The sequence below is a fragment of the Aplysia californica genome, unplaced genomic scaffold (genome assembly GCF_000002075.1).
Source record: "Aplysia californica isolate F4 #8 unplaced genomic scaffold, AplCal3.0 scaffold00016, whole genome shotgun sequence".
In the NCBI taxonomy this organism is placed as follows: Eukaryota; Metazoa; Mollusca; class Gastropoda; order Aplysiida; family Aplysiidae; genus Aplysia; species Aplysia californica.
Window position 1 is genome coordinate 274,372 of NW_004797286.1, and position 19,156 is coordinate 293,527.

Consider the following 19,156-nt stretch of genomic DNA (forward strand, 5'->3'; position numbering starts at 1 on the left):
AAATAAAATGTCCATGAATGTTGCGCTATTGGAGGGGAGTGAGCCAGAAAAGACTACAAGCGTATTAGTTTTTAATTTATTTAAAATGCATGTTTCTGAAAACTAAAGATGCCAAAAAGAACTGTCCGCCTTTTTGTATAGCTCTTTTTTTCGGTCAAAGAAGGTAAAATATTACATCATCTTGAGTTTTCTTTAACAAAAGAGCAGCAGTTGAACCTGAACCGGAAGTAGTAGTTGACTTTGGGTCAAGGAGAGGTGCATGGTTCCATTGGAGAGGTCGTTCTTTTGTAATTTTAGGGCATCTCTGTACACAGTAGGTCATGGAGGACTACGCACGTGAACCATGGTAATCATTACTCCCCCTTCACACTAACGTCTTTCATTTTAAATGTCTTTCATATATCAGGTACAAATGTCAGTTTCTATTTGAAAAGTAGTACTGGTGGTCCGGTGTTTGATGACAATGTAAAGTTTCGATGTCACTCAGTCACTCAATGTAGCCTGTAGCGTAGCCAGGCAATGTTTCATCACTTTCTCTCGACTAAACGTTCATTCATTATAATGTAGATTTTTCTAGATCTAGAATCTATTGTCTAGACTAGTCTAGTGAAAGGCCTAAAAGCTAGGGGTGAGGGAATACGGAAAGGAATGTCTACGTAGTCTACACGGTAACTGGGCACCTAGATCTAGATCTAGATCTAGATCTAGATTCTAGATCTATATTCTAGATCTATAGCCTATGTACGGCATACCGTCACGTACGTCATACTGTCAGTTGGCACGCATTCGGCCTAAAATTGGACAACCAGACAATTATGCGATAATCTGGAATGCTGTCTGCTAAACAATTCCGTTCAACATTGTTTTGTTTTCAAGTTCAACAATTTTGAGCAGAATCAGACACCTGTGTGAGCAGAAATAATCCATTTCATCTCCAAATGTAAGAACCGCGTTCAGCCATTACGGCTTGCAGATGTGCAATACATCTTGAGAAATAAGCTATTGGTTCTACAATCGTACCCGCAGGATTCGTTTCGCATTTTTATTCAGTTTATAAGGTGTCTAGTTACCACCACAAACCATTCGCTGCTCTTTGTTGTAACAATTGGCGCCCGTAGGGGGGGTGACGATATGGGGTACAATTTTTTGATGGATGTACCCCATACAGTCACCGTATTTTTTACATGCAGCGTGACTTGAAAAATAGTTATTTCTTGGGGAGTGCTTATTTAGGCCACATATGGCCTAAATAAGGTAAGGGAGGGGGGGTTTAGCTTATTTAGGCCACAGGTGGCCTAAATAAGGTAAGGGAGGGGGGGTTTAGCTTATTTAGGCCTAAATAAGGTCACCCTATTTCTTGACGGACTATGGATGGCATCTTAGTACTTTAGATTTTTTAGTTTCTATGATTTTATATAGATCTAGATCTAGATAGATCTATTTAGACACGGATTCATTAGAAAATGAGCGACTTTAGATTTTTCTTTTTTAATGTTTGAAACAAATTTATATGAAGGAAACTCTATCCCGTTGTATGTAATGATGATGTTCCTCTGTCCAATGTATACACATGTTGTGATGATGTTCTTCCAGCCACTGTTTCCACATGTTGTGATATTGTTCCTGCTCCTACTGCTTCAGTTTCAGAAGAAAAACTTGCTGGCCCTCCCCTAACTGCCCTTGTCTCTAGTTGTGAGTGGTCAGTTGATGCCTTAGACTTTTCGACCACAGGTCTGGAATTCTCGGGGATCGAATGTACCTCCGAGGACTTCCTGGATCCTGCAGCAGAGTTTCAGCTACCTTTGGTTTCAACACCAGCTTGGGATCCTGTGATTAACCAGGACTATGTCTATTGTCTACCTGAGCAGGCATTGAGACCATTGGAAGATGAAACTCTGGTGACACCCCAAGCCCCCCAAAAACTGCCTCAGGACAACACTTTTGCTGTGTCCTTGACAGTCTAATTGATCACGCCATTGCCACTGGATGGATGGCATCAGACATGCATTGGGTCCGCCGTTGCCATTGGCACAAAATCGAACCTAAGGAGAACGAGGGGGCATACAGAAAATACCTTGATTTGTAAAATCAACTCATTCCTTCCCCCTCGTTCGTCAACCTGCCCATACCAGCAAGCTGGAACTATCTAAGGTTTCAACACAGAGAAGCGGGCTAAGGCCCCTACATACATGTCTTACGGGCAAAGTACAAAGCATGGGAGGAGGCGAAGAAATTGGAAGAAGAAAAGAAAAAGGAAGAAGTGGAAAAGAGGAAGAGAAAAGGGGGGAGAAGGAAGAAGAGAAAAGAGGAGAAAAGTTAAGGAAGTTGGAGAAGCAGAGAGCAGGGAATAAGAAGAAGAAACAACAGGGAAATTCATGTAGGCCTATGTATGCGAGTAAGATGTTCATGTGAGTTTGTTGTGATAGGCCTACATGTGGAAGAGTAAAATGAAGCATTCAAGTACTTGTGTGTGAGTAAAAGATGTTAATAATAATAATAATAATAAATGATATTTATATAGCGCTCAACCCCTAATAAAGTACACAGGCTCTGAGCGCTTTACAATACAGTACAACATACAACAGTAACATGAAACGTTGTGTTCTGACTAAAGAAAATTATTCCAAATATTCATCTTATTAATTTAAAAACAGAAACGACTTCAGCTGACATTTGAATGAATCAAAAGATTTGATTTCTCTCAACGTACTTGGTAAAGCATTCCAGATCTTGGGGCCTTGGTATTCAAATGCCTTTTCACCCATTGTTTTAAGTTTCACAGAAGGTAAAATAAATTTCTTTTTGTCAGCTGAAAATGACCTTAAACTGCGAGTTGGAATGTACAGTCTTAACAGATTTGATAAATATGATGGTGCATTATCATTCAAACATTTGTGACATATGGTGGCCAACTTGTACACAATCCTTTTCTCAACAGGAAGCCAATGCAATGTTCGTAAAAGAGGTTTAGCAGAGTCTCGCTTTCTTTTCCATAAAACTAAACGTGCTGCATTGTTTTGGACAGTTTGAAGTCTTTTAACTTTCTCCAGTGATATCTGATAACAAGGAGTTACAATTTATATACCGAGTTTAGATAAAATTAAGCTAGTTACTAGTAAAGCAGTATACTTGGTATTGATCAGATGACGTATTTTACTAATTTTTCTTATTTCTAAATACATGCAGCTGATCAGATGATTTACCTCAGCCGACATTGACAAACTAGAATCAAAATAGATGCCAAGATTCTTAACTTTTCTTGAAAATAAAATTTTTGCATTACCAATTATAATGTGATCATGGTCAACCTCTTTAACAGACTTTGCATTGCCTGCCAGAATGACTTCTGTTTTATTATCATTTAACATCAATTTATTTTTGTTCATCCAGTTTTTCACTAAGGCAATACAATTTTCAGCACGATGGACAAGTTCATCTAAGTTGGTAAACAATGTTGAACCATAACTTTGGGTATCATCAGCATAGAAATGGTATTTTAAGTCATATTTAACTATTTCCTTCACAAGTGGTTGAGTATAAATGGTGAACAAAACTGGACCGAGGACTGAGCCCTGGGGGACCCCATACTTAAGAGCATGATCTGATGACTTAATAAGCCCTTTAATAAAAACAGATTGGTAACGATTTGACAGGTAAGAAGAAAACCAGATAAGGCTAAGGGCAGTCCCGGATTATCCAAAAGACACTTCCAATCGCTTCAATAAAATGTGATGGTCAATTGTATCAAAAGCTGCTGATAGATCTAAAAGGCTCAGCAAAACAACTTTTCCTGAATCACAATCAGTAAGCATGTCGATTCATGACTTCAAGAAGTGCTGTTTCTGTGCTGTGGTTAGCTCGATAGGCAGACTGGAATGGCTCTAACAGATTGTTTTCTTGTAATGATGACGAAGCTGCTCGAGGACAACCTTTTCAAGGATTTTAGACAAAAAAGGTAGATTTGAAACAGGTCTATAGTTCTTTAAGACATTCTGATGTAAGTTTTGCTTCTTTAGCAAAGGTTTTACAAGAGCGATTTTAAACAGATCTGGTTCAAGTGAGTTTGTTGTGATATATGTGGGGAAGCGTAAAATGAAGCATTCATGTACTTGTGTGTGAGGAAGATCATGTTCATATGAGTTTGTGATATATGTGTGGAAGAGTAAAATGAAACATTCATGTACCTAGATCTAGATCTATGTGTGAGTAAGATGTATGTGAGTCTGTTCTGGTGGTTGTTCTTTTTAGTATGTCAATATAAACATTAGTTCTGTCTTAGGCCCACTGTACAAAAGGAGTTCGTCTTTGCTTCTTTCCTCTTTTCAAACGCCTAGTTGTGCTTCAATTTGGGGGTGATGGTATGGGGTACATACCATGACAGAAAACCCGACACATGACGGTATGGGGTACATGTCATGACATGCGTCAAGTCTCGGTTAGGGGTCTTCTTTATACACTATCTGACTAAAAACTTCACCCCACACCTACAGGAAAGGCTGGCCTCTCAACAAAACGAAATTTTGGGTCGATGTTTTTGAAAGAGCCGAAGTTATGGAAATACAAAAGTTCACTTCCGGAAATAGTCATCTCAGAACACTAAGGTGACGGTATGCCGTACATAGGCTCTAGATCTAGATTCTACATCTAGAAAATCTAGATAAAAATCTAGTCACAGTCACAGTGTCATCATGTACACGGTAATCGTCAAGGCACATTACGGTTGTCTCAGTGTCACGTAGGCCTACAATACCAGAGGGCATGTTTAATGTTACGTAGCCTCAATCTAGATTCAATCTAGGTAAGATTGAAGAATACCGGACCAGCGGACTGACTTTGCCTATGTCTCAACCTTACAAATTCATAATTTTTCCCGTTTTTTAACATCTCTCAATGGAGAATCTCAGATCGGTATAGATCTATATCTATTCATTAAAATTTTGTCAGGGGGGAGACCCCCCTGAACCCTCCTCCATCCAAACCACCCGCCCCACCTACCCCACTTTCTCGCGCAATAATGTACGAGTGGTCCGGTATTCTTCAATCTTCCCTAGATCTAGATCTAGTTCTATATACTAACCTGCCCTGAGTGCGACCAGTTCCCCATTTTTCCTTCGCCTTCTGTGCAGCTTGTGTGTGCAATCTGTTTTATTGGAGTTACATGCCTTGTCTAGTTCCACTTTTGGTCAATCCTTTTCCGAGAACGTCAGTCGTCTGCTAGTACAGCCAGTCGAGTTCGAAGTGAAAGGCTTATCAGATACATTCTTAGAGAAGTTTTCTTCAGTTATTAAACTAGAGTAGCTGGCCCAACCCGCGACCACTTGTCTCTGTGCCCTCTGTTATTAAAAGATAATTGTTTTCATCATAATTTGATAAAGAAATGATTTTACTAACCTTTAAGGAAGTGATTATTCACACCGGTGTGCGCATAAGATTTCATTTTATTCACACCGGGTGTGCGCATAGAATTAATTTTATTCGCACAGGGTCGAGCCTACGTTGATTTTGGACCTCGTTTGTCACACTGGGGTATCCCACCTTTTGGCAACAAAGGCTTTAAATGTTAAAACAACTGGACATTATAGATATCTAGTATAATTATAACTTGTTTCAGATTAAGGGTTAAAGTTAAGCATCCACTCTTCTCTCTCTCTCTCTCTCTCTCTCTCTCTCTCTCTCTCTCTCTCTCTCTCTCTCTCTCTCTCTCTCTCTCTCCCGCAAAGAAAACAGAAGAAACAATTTAAGTAAGGAAAAAAGAGAGATTTGAGTCATTATCATTGACACCATACACAACTTGAATTCCAATTTGAGTTGGTGGGGGGGGGGGGTTTTGTATCGCATTGCACAATTAGAATAATTAGATCTAGATTTCTTGATCTATCCCATGATCTTTTTCCCTACGCGAAAGAGGATGAAAAAAGGGAAAATGAAGAAATGCTAGATCTAGAAAATTTCCATCCTTCTTTTGAAACGCCCTGTGCCATTACTGTTTTGTAGTATTCACACACCTTGTGCGAATATAATTTCATAGTGTTCACACACCCTGTGCGAATACAATTCCATAGTATTCACACACCCTGTGCGAATAACTACACAGCCAACCTTTAAAAATGGTGTACTAACAACTTTCTTGCACCTGTCATATCTGTGCGCACATGGTCGCGCCAAGGGCAGAGCACTAACATGTTAAAATGCGAAATCTGCGAATGACGTTTTGAAATGATTGACGAAATCACAGTATAAACCGGAAGTTGACACACTGAAGCGGCCCTGAACATGGATTGCCTGACCTATTTTGCTGACAGAGACCGCTGAGAAGCAAAATACGATACGTGGTCGCAGGTTGGGCCAGGTACTCTAGATCTAATCTAGATCTACGTACACTAACCGGCAATCAACCGGGCATGTTGGTCTAGAATCTAGTTAAGTACAGTAGTTTCAGTGTCACGTACACGATAACGGGGCAAGTAGCCTCAATATTTACGTACCGGCAACCAACCGGGCATGTTGGTCTAGAGTCTAGTTAAGTACAGTAGTTTCAGTGTCATGTACACGATAACGGGGCAAGTAGCCTCAATATTTACGTACGCGGTAACTGGCAACAGACACGTAGGCTAGTCTCAGTGTCAGGTTACCGGCACCGGGCAGATCAGAAACTCCATTGGTTCAAGTCAGTTTTTGTCCACCGGTGTTGCCTTCAACCCCACCCCTCCCCCAACTCTACCTTTTTTTAAAAACAATAATCTCCCCATTCCGGAGCCCTATACTTTGCAGCGCACAGACTTCAAGTGACCCCAACGATCACCGGTACTCACAACGTGATACGGACGAACAGGTTCACTGACCGGTCACGATGGGGAGCCCGACAAGAGGCTTCTTGTATTTATTTTCTTTTTTTATTCCGCAAGTGACAGCACAGGACAAATATCGATTTGTTTACATTCCAGTTACTGGTACCGTGTGTTAGTGGTGGGCGGTACCGGCGAAATCCAGTGTTCGCATTTTCTCGGCACCAGGTGCCGAGAACCGCCAGTACCGGCTCCGGTACTGGTACTGAGAGTAACACCAGTAGGTGATATCACAGACTTCGCGTCTTGCGTCTAACGCCACGATCAGCTATTAAGAATAAGTATGGCTAGACTGCCAGTCTAGCCGTCATTAAGTATGTGCTAACATACAGTAGGCCTATAGTCTATTAAAGAAAAGACACACACAGAGCAGCACAGAGGATAAGTTAATTTGTAGGGATAAGTTTCAGGTTTAGTTTATTTAATGGGCTTGGTGAAGGCCATTTCACATCATGAACAGCAAACAACAGTGACCACCCCCTCACCTCCTTTGCCCCCTCCTCTGGGCTCCTGACTCTTTCTGCAGCCTTTCTACTGCTACTCCTTGGCTCCTCCTAACTGCTGTCTTTCTGCCACACCCCTGATCTTCTGGTAGGAAAGATCTACACCTAGCCTTCTTGGACAAGGGCGAAAAATCTTGGAGGGCCCGTGTGCAAGTTGCGCACGTTAAAGATCCCTTGGTGGTCTAAAATCGATAAGAGTAGGCTTTGGCCGCCACCCGGGCAAAATTCAAAAATTTTCTACCAACTGAAAATATTAGGTGTGTCCGCGCGCTCATATGACCTTATGCAGTTGCGAGCGCCGTAAAAACATTTACCAAAACAAACAAAAATCAGTGACGAAAAAAACAGTCTATATAATGATGCAAGCACAAAATGTCAAGAGCAGAACGCAGCTGATTCCTACGGATCCTCACAATTATAGATCTAGATCTAAATCTAGCCTAACTTTAAGAACAAGAACACAGGCTCGCCTCATGCTCACATCGTGGTGGGGGTGAGAATAGCAGGTCATCATGAGCTATTCTCACCAGGGGTGAGAATATAGGTGGCCAGTAAAAATAGTAATAGTTGAAGCGTTCCATCCCATGAGATGAAGGAGCACTCTTAATTAACGTTGGATATATATATATGGAAAAATTTTCAAACATTATATATATGATCATCTTAACCAGATCTTTGCTAAAAGTCTTTAATGAACAACAAATAGAAATAATACTGTAAGAACATTTTTCGTCTCTCCAGTAAAAAATGTCTCACTATGCAGACGCTAATACTACCACTGCGCGGGATACCATTTGTTGTTTACACACTTAACGATGGCAGGCCTCTCACTCTGTGCCTGCACACAATAAATTATTGTTCAAAGAACAGAGAGTGTGTACACAAACGTAACGAGACACGAGCATGAGACTAATACTCTTGAACGACAGTAGAAAGGTTGTAAATTATTCAGACCAAATGGGCTAGGGCGCTAAGTTGTGACTAGTTTAAATAAATAATGTGCTGTCCATGGTCTTTTCTTCACTTTCATTGACTAGTGGAAAATGCACATGATCTTGTGGAGCATCAGTTCTGGTAACCTGAGCCCTGCTCCCTCTAGGGTCATTTACGGTAAAACGAGGGGGTGAGAATAGCGAGGCAGGTAAATTCTCACCCCGAATTTAGTTCAAGAATTTGAGCACATTCACATGACATGTTAAGACTGTACATTCCAACTCGCAGTTTAAGGTCATATCAGCTGACGAAAAGGAATTTATTTTACTATCAATGAATCTTAAAACAATGGGTGAAAGGGCGTTTGTATACCAAGGCCCCAAGATCTGGAATGCTTTACCAAGTACTTAAAGAGAGATCAAATCTTTTGATTCATTCAAATGTCAGCTGAGGTCGTTTCTGGTTTTAAATTTAAATTAAATGAATATTTGGAGGGATTTTCTTTCAGTCAGAACACATCGTTTTATGTTACTGTTACATTGTACGTTGTACTGTATTGTAAAGCTCTCAGAGCCTGTGTAACTGTGTACTTAAATCGTGGTTCAGCACTATATAAATGTCACTTATTATTAACTAACCACTTCCTTTTCTTAAAAATTACTTTACAAATCAAATATAATATATCCTGTTGTATGAGTGTGCACAACATCATAATAGACCCGTGTAGGCCTACAAAGTTTCATCCAATTCGGTTCATAAACAATTGAGTAGAGACTAGATGTCTAGACTGAATACAAATTTCTGTGGAAAAATTTGCGAAATTTTTATGAGAAAAGCACAAAAACGATCAAAAAAGTATTCACTGACAATATCTCGATATTTTGTTCCCACACTTTCTAGCGAGCGTGGTGTCAATCCTGGGAATGCAAAAAGCAGAAATTGAGCTAAACGCCAAACATATAATGTTTGTTTGTTGTTTTTAAAAATAATTTAAAGTCAAGGGGTGGAGGTGGTTGGCCTTTATTCTAAACGTTTTCTGTTATCATTCTCTCTTCAGTCCATGGAGGATTATGGAAGATTGTGGAGGTGCCTTCTCCATGGGAGCCATTGGAGGCTCTCTTTTTCATGGTATCAAGGGCTATAGGAATGCTCCCAGTGTAAGTATTCATGCCCGAAGGGGTACTTGTTCTCTATACTAATAATGCCAAATTGTCTTTCCTCTCAATGTTTGTTGTTGATATTAATACTAAAGTTAACCTTTTTAGAGAACTGCTGGGTGTTAACTTTTTCTTTTCAGTCAAGACAGTAGTCTATTTATAGTTTTACCTGTTAAGAAAGCTCTGTGGTCTTTGCCTTTTCAATCATTATTTTCCATTGCCATTCATGTATTATGTGCGGGGGCTCTCGTGGCCTAGAGGGTAAGGTGTTGGCCTCTCATTCAAAGGTCTCGGGTTCGAATCCGGGTAGCAACCGAAAAAATTTTTTCTCTAAAATTGTCTCATTTCACCTCCTTTTCTGCTCTCCAGCAATATTCTGTCATCTGCTTTCGTCTCCTCTTTCTGCCCCCACCCCCTCACCTCCTTTGCCCCCTCCTTTGACTGCTACTCCTTGACTCCTTCTTACAGCTGTCTTTCTACCACACCCCTGGTCTTCTGGTAGGAAAGATCTACACCTAGCCTTCTCGGACAAGGGTGAAAAATCTCGGAGGGCCCGTGTGCAAGTTGCGCACGTTAAAGATCCCTTTGTGGTCTAAAATCAATAAGAGTAGGCTTCGGCCGCCACCTGTGCAAAATTCAAAATTTCCTACCAACTAAAAAGTATTAGGTGTGTCCCGCGCGCTCATATATGACCTTATGAAGTTGCGAGCGCCGTAAAACACTTACCAAAAAGTAAAAATTGTATTATATGCCGTATAAAAGAAGTAACAAGTTTTGAATTTTCAGGTTAATCTGAATCACTGAAGCACCACTGCATTGTCTCTCATTGCTTCCTTTCTTTACTTTTTTGCAGGGCAACTATAGACGTTTGATCAGCAGCTTCGTCACACTGAAAGAAAGGGCTCCTGTTGTTGGAGGTAAGATTATCAATTATGTTCAGAATTATTATGAGGAAGGCCCTTCTTAAGAATTCTGTCATGTTACACTGGGATGTGTTTTGAGAGCCAAATAGATAAAATATCCTGACAAAATCTAGACATTTATATCATTTTCTTTAAGCAAAAAAAAATAAGGTAAGAAAAACGGTTACTGTTTATGTTCTCAGCATTATTTTCTAAGTTTACGCCATAGTTGTTGTGTCTATTAACTGTCTTTATGTTTGCAAATGCGACTGTAAATTTTCAATTCTTTTCAAGGGGCATCCTTAAGTAACCTTTAGTGTCGTAAGTTTTTCCCAATTATTACTCTCTATTATTGTTGTTCTGACTTTTTTTCAATGGAACAGTTAAAGATGAGTCATGGTACAGTTTTCTAAATAACTTAAATATTTGTGCACAGATTTCTTTCAAATTTTCATACAAAGTAGATAAATGGACTGGCTACCCTACATGCAGCAATGACTCTAAAAGTGGGTCATGGTGACCCATGGGAGTGAGCACTGTTGACCTAATAATGAAATTTACTCATTTTTTTCATGGCTAATGAGCAATGTCCATTGTAACATTATTATGCCTCAAAACAGTCATTACAGAGTCTTTTGTTTCAAGCAGGGCGGTGGGTTGTTGCTTGCACTAGTTTGCCTGGCTTTGTGTGATTTCCTTGCTTCTTACACTAAGCTTTTAACCCCTATCAAGACACTCGTCTCCTTTGCCCAGCATTTTATTGGTTTGGTTAGCGAATGTCATTTTAAAAATTCTCCATAAAATATTCGACAGGTTCTGAGTCTAGGTCTAACATTTTAGAGAGACCATAGAATAGATCTCTGAATGGCAAAACCTTTCCCCAAGGTCTGTGCAGTCATAACTCCACCTATCAGTGGGTGTGGCACATGCATCACCATCAGCTGTGACTGTGCCTGAGTTCCCAGAACTAGATGTAGGCCTAGCACCACTGCTCTTTTCACTGTCATTATCTGAATCATGACTTCCCATCAACTGCTGCACATTAAAGTCATTCTCAATTGAGATATCTGACTGAATATCTTCAGCACCACTGTCAGGAATGTGAAATAACTCAAATAAATTTCGCCCTGAAGGACTAGGCAACTCATCTTCAGATAAATCATTCATCTCGCTTCTTCATAGCCACCAGCTCTCTCAATTCAGTTTTCAAAACTTTCTCCTGTGCAAGCAAACTTTAAGCCCGGTCCCAGAGTGGCTCTGTAGGTATGACCTGTAGCTCGCCTGGCGCACGCCATGTGCGTGTCAGCACAGCCGCTCTATGGGTTGGCGCCTGTGTCTCAGCGAGTGCGAGGCACACTCGCTGCGTCTCAGCACAGCCGCACTGTGTGTTGACGTGTGTAGGTGTGCAACTGACGGGTCTGCCTTGCTATGTTTAGGTACTGTGTAATCCAAGACCAATTATACCAAGATGGGACAACTCTTCTTCACGTCATGTGCCAAGTGCACACCTCACCCCCCCCCCCCCCCCCACACACACACACACACACACACACACAAACACACTTGCAGCTGCGCGCGGCGATAGTTTACATTGGTAGTGCAAGGCTAGATCTAGGCCTAGGCCTACGACAACAGTCAAAACCAGGTCAGCCTCTCGATTCGAAGTTTCTAAGAGTATGATAAAGTGCATTTCTGGGTGATTTTGTGGCCAAGTGTTGATGCTAGCAATATTTAATAGTAAAGCACCTAATAATACTTCTTGTTGATTTTGATGATCTTTGAAGAGTTTCAGTCGAAAATAAACACGAAGCGAGGCGACACATGTCCGCCATTTTTACAACACTGTTGAATAACACGTCTGAGGCATCACACATCTCAGCTGACAAAAAACAGACGACACAGCGACGCTGCTTAAGCACACGATAATCATCATAATGTATACATTCATTTGCACGGTGCGAGCTACAGGTCAGACCTACAGAGCCACTCTGGGACCGGCCTAATAGTAATACAGTTGTTTCCCCTGACACAGGCAGCAGAAAGTAGTGATTGCTAACTGGGGTCAATTGAGAGCAGCGTTTTTCAGCGGTATAGTATTCTAGGGCAGCAACGGTTTCGGGCGCTAGAGGTTAAACATAAAAGAGGCTCAAGTATCTTTTAGTAAATCATATGTGTCATTACACGCTGAGTACACTAAGGTCCATGTCAGTTCCAGCATTACAAAGCAGAAAAATATAATTCAAGCGAGTGCCACGTTCACCTAGTCTTCTATGTACTTTGAGTGTGCGAACACTGTTCTACGGAGTATCTTTAACTTATCTAGCTTGTAATTTTTTAAATATGTGAGGCATCGTGGTGGAATCAGGCTCTCGTCAATTTTTGGGCATGTAGAGTTATTAGTATCATCTTAAAGCTTGTTCACTTGTCTTTATTTTGATGAAAAAAATATCCATTTATCTTGAATACAAGTTGAGATATTTGCGAATGAAGGTTTGGATTACCTGTTTTCAGAGGTAAAATTAGAGAGAAAATGGCAGCCAAAGATTAGTTATTTCCTTAGCTTAAGAGTCCGTGGTAACTGAAAATCTACATTTGTTGTGCCTTTAATCAACATTTTAAAGAAATGTCCACATAGAAATGAGTTCTTTAATGGGCATGAACGATGTTGAGCCAAAAAAAAAATTTGATAAAAATTCACAAACCTGCAGAAAAATGCAAGTTTCTTCACTTTGATTATTTTGACGAGAACCTGATTCCACCACGCTGCCTCACATATTGTCTTCTCTTTTATGTTCTTTCTAGTACAAGTCATCCTTTGAAGTAACAACATGGGGTTGATTGTAGGCTGCTCAAATCAATTTTAAAAAGGCTCAAGTAGTTGCAGAATGGGCAGCACAATTTACCAAGATCTATACTAGACAGGCAACACACAGGCCAGTTTGAAAATGTTTGCAAATTATTGAGAAAGCTCCCTCTAAATATCATTTGCCAGCTTCTGTTTACAAAGGTAATGAGTAAAATGTACTAGTCAGTTTGGGCTCGGATAGTTTCAATTCATCTTAAGTAGCAGAAGAAATTTGTGAGTACTACTTGCACAAGGATGCTGAAGGAAAGTTTTTTTTAATGTAAAAAATCTCTATTCTATTGCTGGGATAAGTGCACACAAGATTTGTCTTTATGCCTCAGGCCTGATTACTGAAGCCAATTTACTTTTTCACATACAGTGGAACTTGGCTTCAACGAAAGGAGATGGATTCCCCATTTTTTATTTTTTTGGGGGGGTTTTTTCTTCTTTAAAATCAATAAAAATAACGCGGATTCAACGAACATTTAAATCAGCGAGCTCAGATTCAACGAGGTTGCTTCCAGGGTGAACAGCCCCCGCAGGCGTGGCTTGGCTCATTTTTCTCCCAAAACGAACTTTATTCCTCGCTGGAAAACATCCATTGCACCTGCATCGTGAACCATTATTCACTTAGCTGATTGCATGCGACCAATCAGCGGCCTTCTTTCATTCCCACACATGCATTGTTGGCACACGCACGTGTCTACTCTAGTGTGTGTCGGGGTTGGGCAGGCGGCCTGCACACATGTGACTGTGTGTGGGTGTCAGGGGAAGGGGGGGCACCAGCGGTCCTGGCGTGGAACGTCGCAGATACCAACACGTCAGTCTTTTTTCCCCCGGCAACTGATCATTATTACAATGATGAAAAGATAGTCTTGAAGTAAATCTAATTAATGAATTATGCATTGGTCTAAGGAATCAAAAGTTGCTGTATGCTAGGCTCTACACAGCAACACAACCTTTTGGCAAACAATCGAGATGACGCAGGCGTGCATTTGAGTAAGTTGGTCTTCTTTTTTTTTTTGCCCAGCTCATAATATGCAGGCATTTTAGGCACCACTTGTTACTTCTCTTTATACATTACTTGCTCAGTGCCTATAATTATCCACACAAAACCTCATGTTTGTTTATAAAGAACTCTCGGATTCAACAGGATTTTAGGTCAGGCCCAGCGACCTCGTTGAATCCGAGTTCCGCAGTTTCATCCGAGCAGCTCACATTCTGGTCGTGGTTTCATTCACATTGCTGCTCGGTCTGTGGTATATATTTTTAATTTGCATTTATTGTTTCTCCATAGGAAAAGAGCCAAAATGTTGTGGTTTTTATGTGGGAATTGAAAATGTGCATGCTAACCAGCTGCAGGACTGCTAGCGAAATGCTCAAAGTAAATGAAACATGCAGCAGGAAGTTGTTACAGTTCCATCTCTGTGGTCCAGTTTAGTAGAGTAAGTGAAATGCACATGTGGTGTATTTTATTGTTTGTTCTGTCTCAATCACTATGTATCTGGATGGTCGGGCTCATGTTGTCTACTCCATGTTCTGTGTCCCCACAGGTAACTTTGCTGTGTGGGGAGGACTCTTCTCTGCCATCGACTGCACCATGGTGTACATACGCAAGAAGGAAGATCCATGGAACTCTATTACCAGCGGAGCTCTCACAGGCGCTATTTTGTCTGTTAGAAGTAAGGAAATTGTTCTTGATTTCAACAGTTTTTTAAAATATATTAGTAGATGGGCACTCTTGCTATTCAGACTTAACATTATGTAATGGCGTGCTGCGTAAGTGTTGTAGTTTATTTTGTTTTTGAACAGAGTGTTTATGGTAAATTCTGTTTTTGTTGCACTTGGTGGTTCATAGCTATTGCAGTGTCTAACTGATCCAATTCCAAAGCCTTAATGACAAGACACACTTGTCAATAACAATTTTGGAAATTTTAACTGGCCAAGAGAGCCAAATAACAAACACAGACAACGTACTAGCTGAAAAGCTAAAAATTGCCCCATTGCCATGTGGTTCTTTGAAAGTAAGCTCCAGTGGCACAATGAAAAAAAGCAAAGAAGCTGTCGATGAATGGGGGGGGGGGGGGGGTTCTCCCCCAACCCACCACATCACCCCACACCACCCCCTGTTTCTTCTCTAAACTGGGAGGGGGATAATGCCTATTGTACATAAAGTGAGGTCAGCGAAGGTATTATGATCACAGTTCTGATGGAGAATTACTTGCACAGATTCCAGACCTGCTGTTTACTTCTGCTCATAAAATTTTCCTGTCTAGCTATTATTGAAAAAATAATTGTTGTACCGTATTCATCAAACAAGAACTGTTCTTTGATATTGCATTTTTCTGTAGTCATTATAGGCTTATATTATTATTTTGTAAAAAGAGTTTGATTTGACCCTAGCAAAACCATTGTTTCATATCTGAATTGGCAGTCTGACCTTCATATCATAATCATGTGTCTCATTGATTCCATCCCCTTCTTTTTTTTTCAGATGGAACTGGAGCAATCATTGGCTCTGCTGTTATTGGTAAGTGGTTTGCAAATTACAGACAATGACATTGTAGTAATACTTACCGTACCAGTTCACTATTTATTTTCAGTTTTGGTAACATTGTGTCAGTCTGTGGGATTTTTTTGGGGGGGGGGGGGGGGGGGTTGTTTTGATATTGTTGTCATATGAATGGCAGGCTTGTTTACACTGTTCCTGAACCTGAATACTCTTCAGTTGAAAGACAGCCAGGTATAAATCTCTTGCACTTTTGTTTACTTCATTTATTTTCTGTAATGTTTTATCGTAAAGTCCCATTTTCAGTTTTTGTCTATCTGGCTTTCCTATTCCCAGCATTAAATAATTGTTCTTGTCTTGATGTAGGTAGCGTAAACACGGCCTCGCAGGCACTCGCGGCCTTCTGAACGCTTGGTATTGGTGAAATCGGGTTAATTCATATCACTGTCTCTTTGCACTTTCGCTATAAAACATCAAATGCTGCACACCTTGTAATTTAAGCTTTTCCTCGTTACAATGGTGTAAGTTGTTTATATGTCCGATTGTTAGAAGCTGGAGAATCGCCATCGAAACCAAAGCCCCACGTGGTCTGCCAGTTTAAAAGTTGACACGGGTGCATTCATCAAATGTTTGGCGGAAAGATTATTGATTAAATGCCGTCTTTTCGTTGGTGGAGAACTGTAGAGCTTTAGGCGGGCTTTGCCATGGTATGTATTTGGCCGTTGGCGTTTAATTAGAAAGCCTTTTAAAATATTGTCGAAGTTTTCAAAGATCATTTTTTTACACGAAATATGTAAAATACAGACCAAGAAAAAGTACCATTAGAAAGATCAGTTCATTTTTCATTAGAATAAAGTAATCCGCTTCGAATTATTTTGCATCTATCCCTCCGCGAAACTCGGAAAGCATGTGACCCCCCACGGGGGAGCGCTCGCTACACTACAGTGTATGGAGCCGACTCGCTCGTCGGGGGGAGTGGGGGGGGTCAACGCTCGCTGTTTTTGTCGAAATAACGATAGATCGTGTTTGCGGTGATAAAATACTGATTTGTATTGATCTTACTGTCTTGAATGAAATTAGGCTCCATATCTATGTTATAGTTATTGTACTCTATTAATGTGGAGATGTTTGGTGCACTTGGTTCTCTTTTTGTTATCTGTCAAACATGGTTTTTGATCAAATTTTAAACAGCTACCATTTTCTAAAAAATTGACTAAGAGGTTAAAGAATGGTACCAAAATTATCAGGAGATAATGGCCTTTCATATGGAACAAATAAGTTTGGCATACAGCTACTTTGAAAATTTAGTTTCTGGTACCTTCTTGATGGACATCTCTTGAAAAACAGAAGTCCTTTTCTTCAGTGCTATCTAGTTTTGGGCTTAGAAATGAAGAGAATTTTGCATTTGTAAAAAGTGCAACAGAGTCCACTTAAACCAAAATCTGCGCGACCTTTGGGTTTTCTGTGGTCTGGCCGGGTTTCCTGTTTAGAGGGACTGCTCAAATAGAAGGGAGAAAAAGAAAACTAATTTTATTTTCTTTCAGTTTACAAATGTTTTTGGTTAACCAAGCTTGTTCAGTTTAAGCAGATTCCTTTGTATATAATATATTGTAAGAATGTTTGATGCCATGTGAGTCTATAAAATTTAGATACAGCATCTTTAATTTTAAGCCATGTTTATGCCTATGGTGTTTGTCACTTTTGTGTTAATCTAGACTCCAGGTATTGTTTATTATAACATGTTTTTACCGAATATTGCTTAAATGAACTATGATTTGTTTGTAAAGGGGGCATTTGTTTTGTTTCTTGCAGCGAATCGTATCATGGAGGAAGACCCTGCTTTGGCCGGCCAACAAATTCCAATGGGTTCTATAGGGTCACAAGAAGGAGGATCTATATTTGGTTCACAAGCCTCATATCAGTGATTGTTTTTGTTGAGTTGTCTGTTCTATTTATATATGTTAAATATCGATATGATTGGAGTGGGGGGGATCAATAGCTTTAAGCATTTGAGAAAGTTTATGGCAATTCCAATTCAGTGACAGTTTGATAATAGTTCCCAGTAGGTATTTTTCCTGTGATTTGTTGGGTTGTTTTTTTTCCTCGTGTATGGCACAAAAAGATTATGAATTGTCTTGAAATTGAAAGAAAAAAAATGGGAATAGCGTAGTGTTTCTAGTTTTGTTCTTTTTTTTTAAAGTTGAGTGAAATAGTTTGGGGGGTTTTCTGTTTTGATCCGGGAAGAATTAATCTTTAGTGGAAGGGGGGGGGGGGTCTTTTTTAAGATGTTTTGGACTACTGACTTGGAAGGAAGATCTCAGTTAGAAGAGAGGGAATGATAAAAACCAGAACAGTGGAGCTTGAAAAGTAATTGTCATTGCTGCAAGTATGTCTTGATGTAAGAAGAAACTTGAGGCAGAAGTAGCAAATGCCATTCCCTGTCCTCGAGATGGCCTGCTGTGCAGACTTGGCGTTAAGAATTGTGATAGAAAGAATAGAGGGCAGTAGGCCTATACAAATTATGAGTATACAAACAATGGATGAGGGTGGAGGCACGTTTTGCACTTGTTCAAGTTTTCTTTGTGATGAATCTCCCAGTTAGGAGAAGGCACAGGCTATGGCTTCATCTTGTTCAGGGTAATTCAAATTTATTTGAAAATATGGAAGTGTTACCTTCATGAAATCATTTTCATTTCACTAACAATCGCACTTCGTTCTTAGATTTTAGATCATGCTGTCGAGTTGGTTCACACAGCTGTTTGGCGGAATTTCTCTTAGACCCAAGTGAAAAGTTTTTCTAATATGGTTATAATATACAATACTTTGTCAGCCTGCACTGTTTAAAAAGGCAATGTCTTTGTAATGGCAACGTTGAAGAATGTTTAAGTAATGAACCATAAGCCTGGGAAGCCCCTCCCTTTCTTTTTCAGGGAGGGATACTTCTGTTTTGTAAACTTTTTTTTGTCCTTTGTCTTCTTTAGTTTGTCCAAAATATGACAGAGGGACCATGAATGAATAAGTTTGGATTTTCTTTCTTCAAAAACAAATTTCATTTATAAGCAGAGTATGTCAACGTTGTGCAAATATGTGGGCTGAAGTAAGCTAGTTTTCCAGTTTTCAGACATCAGATAAACCCTAAATAATAATTGCTGCTTGCATTTCAAGAGAGTTGTAATTTTTTCTCAGAAGCAGGGGGAAAGGGGAGACGAGACATTACTAGTTGCTATGTTTACCTCTAGTGAAATATATCTGAGGGCAAAAGGTTGTACAGTAAGGTGATATCAGTATCAGCAAAATTGCATCCCATGTTGTCTGAAGATTTGTAGTTTCCATTTCTCTAGTCTCAAGGCAAAAAAAAATTTTTAAATATGCCTTTAGTCAGTGGTACATAGAAAGTCCTAAAACTCCAGCAAATCTAAAATAATAGTAACACTTTTTTATTTAGCATGTCTTTTTTTTCCC

At 40.0% G+C, this 19,156-nt stretch overlaps 1 protein-coding gene across 1 annotated transcript; it reads left to right on the forward strand.

Moving 5' to 3' along the window:
* Window positions 1–224: 224 nt before the first annotated feature.
* Window positions 225–15,759, forward strand: LOC101852746 (mitochondrial import inner membrane translocase subunit Tim17-A). The gene is made up of 5 exons (XM_013085649.2): window positions 225–346; window positions 9,339–9,438; window positions 10,292–10,355; window positions 14,739–14,867; window positions 15,680–15,759. Exons 1-5 carry the CDS (start codon window positions 321–323, stop codon window positions 15,742–15,744), a joined length of 384 nt encoding a protein of 127 aa, XP_012941103.1. The 5' UTR covers window positions 225–320; the 3' UTR covers window positions 15,745–15,759.
* Window positions 15,760–19,156: the final 3,397 nt, after the last annotated feature.

Coding starts and splice junctions, on each gene's coding strand:
- LOC101852746 (XM_013085649.2), top strand. CDS start 321: ATGGAGGACTACGCACGTGAACCATG. Junction 10,356..14,738: donor AAGGGCTCCTGTTGTTGGAG/GTAAGATTATCA, acceptor GTGTCCCCACAG/GTAACTTTGCTGTGTGGGGA. Junction 14,868..15,679: donor CGCTATTTTGTCTGTTAGAA/GTAAGGAAATTG, acceptor TTTTTTTTTCAG/ATGGAACTGGAGCAATCATT.